At 39.8% G+C, this 7708-nt stretch overlaps 1 protein-coding gene across 1 annotated transcript in view; it reads left to right on the top strand.

The window, feature by feature from the left end:
- LOC101861241 (multiple epidermal growth factor-like domains protein 10) overlaps nt 1–3017 on the top strand; it is a gene marked incomplete in the record, with an annotated part of 16285 nt that extends 13268 nt beyond the window's left edge. The window contains 1 exon segment of the mRNA XM_005109903.3: nt 891–3017. Coding sequence (XP_005109960.2) covers nt 891–1194 — 304 coding nt within the window.
- Nucleotides 3018–7708: the final 4691 nt, after the last annotated feature.

Below are 7708 nucleotides of genomic sequence, written 5' to 3'. Positions count from 1 at the left end.
CTCTTTCTATAAAGTTCAGAGACCCCCCACCCAGCCTTCTTTTATTTGTATGTTACCATCTTGTAACACCTCTTACCTTCGGTACTTATATGACCTAATTGTGTTGCAAGTGCCCTAAGACTCTTACGAAAAAACTTTTGCATGATATGGTCATAATATACTGATACATAATCAGCATCAGGTTTGTCCTGCCCAGACATTGGTATTTACATTGAATTCTCCATTCCTCTATGACATTCGATGCCCTCATGGATGAGTTGCTATTCTTTGTGTTGGCTGCCCAGGTCTTCATCACATTTTAAAACCTTGTGCGTCGGTGCCCTATGGCTTTCTTCCCTTCGATGTTTTCCTCTGTTATGATTAGCTGTTCTAATTCTCTTTTTCTTTATTATATCTCGTGAATTGTATCTATCTTACCTTTATTGTCTTTATGAGTAGTGATCTTTTCATGTTTTCCATTTTTAGCACTTCTTGGTTTGTCACTACATTTTCAGCAGTTTCGATATGAACAACATTTCTGTTGCTTCTAGTATAAAAAGAACTGACAAAATGTGCGCCTACTATAAATTACTTTCGGAGTAATATAGCCATTATAGCGTTTCTATTTGGCGCAATGAGGGTCATCTTTTTGCGACTATTTTAGGCCATCTTTGGACTTCTGATGCTTTCATATAGCCCAGGTATTTGAACTGGGTTAACTATTGTAAATGTATAATGGCACACAAATAGCCTATCAAAACGAACTTTATACATGTAGTGCTGATTCATTGCTTCTGTGTACTCAGGGGGAAAAAACGTCTCCTTTCAGTTGCAGCAACCGCGTTACGAAAGACAAGCGCCAGCAATGCATCTGTGCGCTTTGAAAAAAAAAATTTCACGTTTCCTTTCAGATGCCACAAACGGGGATATGTGAACAAGGAAAAACGGCGCAACAACTGTAGTATGGACCATCAATGGGTTGAAGGGGCCCTGCAGAGACGTTCTGTGTTCGTGGCCAATGCTCAGGAGATGGAGAGATTGGAGGATGAGGAGAGGCAGGCGAAGGAGTTGCAGGAGTTGAAGATGTTGAATATGTTAGACCAAAGCCGAAGTAAAGATGGGGGGACAGGGGATGAGGGAGGAGGAGAAAATGGCAACGAGGAAGACAACTTGCTCGAAGCGAAGTCGAAGGGGAGGGTAGATGATCCTATCTGATCCTTTTTGCCCTGTGAATCTTTAGAGAATGTTAGCCATTAACTCTTTAATGTCGTAGTGGCAGGCCCGGATTTAGGCATGTGATAGGCGTGCTTAAGCACAGGGCCTCGGAGCCAGGAGGGGGGGGGGGACCTCGGGTCAACGGGAAACTATGACCAAATGGGCCTCGAGTTGGGGACGGTAGCAAGAAACAGGTGTAAAAATTGTGATAAGAAGAAACAACATGCAATAAACGAAACGTCGCTAAAGACTCAATTCCTTTAATTAAAACTGAAAATAATTATTTTGGCCCCTAAAAGAGTATCTGGTAACATCCGATGTACACAAGCTTTGCTTGCCAAATGCTGTGTTGGACTGGAGCAATGCCATTCTACGTAAATCTAGTCCAGGACTATCCTCCTTCATCGATGTACTAGACTATAGCATCTTATTGTATTGTAACCAAAGATAATGTAACCTAGATCTAGAATCAAGATTCTACGGGTAAGGTAGGCTGGGATAACATGGTTTCAGCACCGATAGATCTTATCTCGACTAGAAAAAAGATAAAGTGATGCATTTGATGAAATGAAGGGTAAGTGTCAGTCAGAGCGGGGTTAGAGCGGGGTTTGGCATTCAGAGGAGATGAAGAAACTTTTATTTCACCAAACAATGGAAACTTCATGGGATTGTTAAGCTAGAGTTTATTGCCAAGTTCGACCCGTTTCTACATGAGCACATCAAGCAGCATGGCAACAGAGGGTCTAGTCAAACATCTTATTTGTGAAAAACAATTTGGGAGGAAATAATACAACTGATGGCCGAAAAAGTTAGAAGTTCGATTATCAATTACATCAAACAAGCTGGGTACTTCAGTATATCAGTGGACTCGACACCCTATGTTTCAAATGTTGACCAATAACTCTCATCGTTAGATTTGTATCTCCCGAGGATGGGATTCCTACTGAGGGGTTTTTACATTTTTTTAAACTTCAAGACGACACGGGAAATGGCATGGCAGAGCTGATTCTTAATTATTTTAATGAAATTGGAATAGATTTCAGTAAATGTAGAGATCAGTGATTCAACAAGGCAGCCAACATGGCTGGCGAGTATAATGGAGTCAAACAAAGAATATTTGAGGAAAACAAATTTGCAAAATTCGTTCCACGGGCCGGCTATTCTCTTTACCTTATATGGCGTGCCGTTGTTAATTCACGCTTGGAGGCAGTTAATTTCTTTGGGATCGTAAACGAATTATACTGTTTTTTCTCTGCTTCAACAAAACGGTGGGCCACTCTAAAACGCTTCTTTTTTTACCAAAGTCAAGAGTCGTCCAACATTTATCTGATACAAGGTGGGAGGCTCACGCAAAAGCTACTTCTTCAGTTAAGGATAGTTACCCTCAACTAATAGATAATAGATAATAGGCTTTACCAAGCATTCAAGATGATACCAATGAGAAGGGTGGTACCAGACGAAAGGCCAGAATTTTGCATCTAAAGATGAAAGAAAAAAATGGGAATTTGTCTTCATGCTACATCTTTGGACAATTCTGCTTTAACGTTTCAACAAAGTCAGAAAGACATTGCAGAATCCTGAAGTGACGTTGAATACTTGTGCAAATCTTTATACTTCTCTGCAAGACTTTCTCTCAACAGCTAAGGATAACTTTGACGAAATTTAGCAAAATGCACAGCAAACAAACATTGCCAGGTGTTGACTACAAAACCCCCAGAAGAAAAAGAAAAAAAATACACGTGCGGGTGATGGCCCTTCTCCCAACGCATTAGACAACACGCCTGCAAGTGAAAGGTTCAAAATAAAATCTTTCTTTACAACAATTGACGCTCTCTCATCCAATCTCATGAAAAGAGCTACTGTATACAAAGAAGTTTCAAGGCAATTTTCATTCTTGCAAAAATTAGATCAAAGCAGAATGAAAATTCATACAATGTTGAAAAACTGAGTACACAATACCCGAATGATGTGGACCCTTACTTTGCGTAAGAGCTTGTGCTCTTTCAGCGATATCTCTGAAACAATACATCCTGAAAAAGAAAAACATGGCTACCAAGACATGTTTAAAACGTGCTCACAAAAGGCAACATTCAAGCAGCTTTCCCCAACGTCGAGATCACCCTCAGACTACATGTATTTCTTATCCTGATGGTGACAAACTGTAATGGCGAGATATCGTTTTCAAGACTGAAAAGAATAAAGAATAAAGCAAGATCTACAATGGCCCAGGGGAGGTTATCAGATCTCAGCATCTTGAGCATTGAGTCAGACAAACTCAGGAAACTGGATTTCAATTACACCACTGAGGCCTTCGCAGTAAAATAGCTAGAAAAAAGCCTGCGTAGTTTAATATTATAGGGTAAGACTTGTTCATTTATGACGTATTTTGCGTAACTATCAGCGGCAGCGGAGGCGTAGGCAGCTGCAACAACAACAGCAACAATAGCAACAACAACAACCATAACAAGCGAACATGTTTCTTTTTTATTTATTTATTTTTGGCAGGATAAGGTTGTTGGGGGGTTGTTGTTTTTTTTTTGGGGGGGGGGGATGACTAAAAAAGGGGGCGGGGCGGGGGTGGGGGTAGGGGGCTCCAGCCGATCAGTAGCACATGGCCTCGAGTTGCCTTAATCCGGGCCTATGTAGTGGATATAATATATCGGTACCGTAGAATTGCAAAGTTCTATCTGCCCCAGGCCCAGTTTTGATAAATTAGATGTGTAAAATTTTGAGTTTCACAACATTTCCAGACTTTTCGGATGTAATTATTTGACTATCTTGATAAAGACTCCGAATAATCTTACGAGTTTGATACATTGTAGAGCAGATAGAACATTTGGTTTCTCAACCCATGGTCTTAGTAATTCAAAACGGCCAAAAATGTCGGACAGAACTCTGTAATTCTAAGGGAGCAATACGTCCGACGGCAGACCAAAAGCCTTGGTGTGGCACATTCGAACATTCTTACACATCTCAGAAACACAAATCTAGTGCATTTTGTAGAATGTGTGCTGCCTTCTATCTCTTTTATGTTTCACATAAATGTTAAAAAAACATGAATTCTAAAACAAATTATTTGAATAACGAAGTTATTTAAGTAACCCAAAAGACCGCTTTTTGAAAGATTATCAAGGGCGATACGTGAGTCTGTCCCCGTAGAATTATGCAAATTTAGATGGCCAAGTTATGCCCACAAAAAATGCCAAATTATGCAAAAATTATGCAAGTTACCGTAACACCATTCGCGACATGTTTTACACTTTTTCAACACGAATTTTCATGATTTTCATGTTTTATTTTCAGAAAAATTTGAAACAGAACATATCAGTATCAGTAATTTGTTGTGTATTTGGAAAGAAAACAATAGACATCAGTAAAAAAACAAAACAACAACCAAGAAATATAATCTCTGTAACTTTCAGCTGTAGATCTAGATCTTGATCTATAGGGGGGAAAAAAATGAGAAAAAAAAAAATAAAGGACATCTGAGCCTCTGATGCTGGCACATTACTTAAACCAGGGACACCTGTCAAACATGAAACATCAGCAGATATGAAAACAACAACTTTTGATGGATGAACATGCTGAAGGAACAAAATCCCAACCCATAACCAAGATCTTCTATCAAGGGAAATAACCAACTTTTCACTTTAATGAGACGACTTATTACTATGATTATTTCCCTTTAGTAACATGGCGAGGCGTTAATTAATTGTTTTGTGGAAAAAAACGTGAAAAAACGCGGGGAATCCAAAATTATGCAAATGTTGCAGAATTAGGCGAAAAAACGCAGCCTCGCCGGGGCCGCACAATCGCATAATTCTAGGGGGACAGGTTAGTTATTTTGGTACCATGCTGGACTACGGAACAGTTAACCCTGGTTTGAATCTCAGACTGGGCATTCTTGAACTCAGGTCGTTTTGTGGAGTTTTTCAAGGCTCTCCTCAGTCCATTTGGTTCAATCCTATCTGAGATGGAGGTAGAATTCGGAGGTCCCGCCTCTTACATGACTTAATAGTGTTGATAGGGGCGTCAACCCTATACCCTTTTTGCACTAAAAGTCGTCAAATAACCAGAGTGTGTATCCTCACATAGTTAACGCAGATTATTTAACGCCTTGAGGACTCACAACGCTTGAGGACGCGCTGGATTGTGTTGCTGTTTCTGTTTGTTGTTGTTTTTGTTTTTTGTTGTTGTTTTTTTAGGGAGGGGGGGGCACCAACCTTATTCATATAATATACTCAGTGGCAATAGAAACTGTCCACCTGGAAAGAAGCCTGTATTGTGGTTATTATTCAACATATAGAAACACAAATTGACACGCACATATTTCAAAGTACGTCAAGAAGTGTTTTACCTTTTGCTTCTTGATCAAATTTTATATTGTGGCACAGCGTTAAGCACAAACTTGTACCCCTTGATTTCAAAATGTCACGTCAGTAAAGGGCTTTGTAGCCCTTTGCAATGGTGCAAGTTTTGGCATGTTCTGCGCATTGATCGAGTCAGTCTTTTCGTTTCTTATTTTAATTAATTGTTGTGGCATTCCATTCCACTCTTGAATCAAAGCTTATCCAAGTCGTTGCACTATATTGCTGTCGTTTTAGGAGCTACTTTTTAAGCCCAGTCTGTTCAAGCGTAATTTTGGGGGAAATGGCAAACGTTGGTCATTACAGGACCGCTTTGCTCGATGTCCGAATGTGTTATAACGCCGTTGTATCCTTCTATCGCTGATAACTCTTTCAGTGTTTGTATGAAATTAACGTGCACAGCTGGTCGTTGTGAGAAAGCGATCCCAAAGATACCTGAGGAGTGTTTGTCTGTCTTCTTGTGCAGTATCGACCTGTCGTCTGTCTGGTCTGGGTCTGTCAGGTGTAACTCCTGTGACTTGGAACCAATCTTTCAGGATTCAATGGTAGAGTGGAGGCAATGAATCTTTCGCGTCATTCTACGGGTCAATAGTACAGCTTGGAGTGTTCAAATTGTCCAACAGCGCTTCTCGGGGCTTTACCTTGGCATTTTGTAAAGCAATTTAAGTCGACAAAAGCCAGCTGGAATGTCTATGTAGCTTTGTTTTTCGGTTCTAATATCACTGAACACAATTTAGACGATTTCATAATTTCGGTGGAACTTAAGTTACAAACCATATTAATGTGTATGTGGGTCACGCGACCACGTGGTTAAATTTTTGTTCAGGAAAAAGATCAACGCAGAGTCATAATTGAGTACATGGTGAGTGATATGAACTAGGGCGCAGTTACAAAAAAACAAGTGGAAAGTTTCTATCGCCGTTAGGTATATATATTATTTTAGCTAATACGTGTATACTGGCAATCAAAAGAAAGGTTAAAATATATCTTTATCCTCTTATTTTTCTCTCATTTAGCGCCTCCTTTTATTTGTATGTTACAGTCACGACCAAGTAACACCTCTAATCTAATCTTCTCTACTCATCTATTATTTGTGTTGCAAGTGCTGTAAAACTCTTACTAAAACTAAAAAACAACAACTAAAGACCTCTCGTAGCACTGGCCAGCGCGCGTCTTATTGACTCCCCGAAAACTTTTCATTTTAAGTAAGTAGTTATGCAATCTCTTTTCACTTCCAGTGCGGCCTGCTGTTGACGGCCCTGTGATCAGCGTGTGTGAGTCAACATAGTTACAATGTTCCCAATACAAGTCGATTGTTCCTTTAATTGACATCTTTGTCGCCACCCATACATCATACATTGTGCTTGACCTAAAAAAAAAAATATATATAGACTCAGCTCGCTAAACACTGTTCTCAATTCACTCCCTTATTTTTTTTTGTGTAGACGTCTCTATTCAAGTGTGGTCTCCCACCCACATTGGTTTGAACTGCCATTTGTTTTTCGACAGTAGTTTGTTGACAGGTGCTCTGGCGTGGTTTGCTCTTTCTTTCATGTCAAACAGCTATCGTCCTTACCTCTCTTCCTTTAAAAACAATTGTTGTGGGTCCCATGTAACACCTCTAATTTTCGGCGCTTGTATGTCCTCATTGTGCTACAAATGCCGTTAAGTCTTAATAAAACTGAAAACAAAATTTTTCGACGGGTGTTCAGGCTCCGAATTAGAGGATGTTTTGAAAAATAAAATTGCAACTTGCGCTGTCGCTTAGGCAAACTATGGGTGGTTGGCGGCAGCTCTGGTGTGGTTTGCTTCTTCTTTGATATCAAACATCTATCGTCCTTATCTCTTCACCTTCTTTTTTATGTTAGTTACTCTCTTGTAACACCTCTAATCTTTTGGCGCTCATATGACCGTATGCAGTTGCGAGCGCCGTGAAACCTCTACTAAAACTAAGCTTAAGCAAACAGCAAATTAATGTGATAGCTTTGTTTAAGTCTTGAATGAAGATGTTGTCTCGCATGTACTAACGTATATGGAAACGCCTCAGTACGAAAAAGTTTAACTTACTTGCCTGTTGGTATAATAGATACATATAGTTAGCTGTCCTGTAAGCGTGTGCGTGTGATAAGCAAGTAGATGTGTGTGTG

Source organism: Aplysia californica, unplaced genomic scaffold (genome assembly GCF_000002075.1).
Source record: "Aplysia californica isolate F4 #8 unplaced genomic scaffold, AplCal3.0 scaffold00827, whole genome shotgun sequence".
NCBI classification, from domain to species: Eukaryota; Metazoa; Mollusca; class Gastropoda; order Aplysiida; family Aplysiidae; genus Aplysia; species Aplysia californica.
Note: the sequence above shows the minus strand (reverse complement) of the source record. Positions and strands in the feature narration are given on the sequence as shown.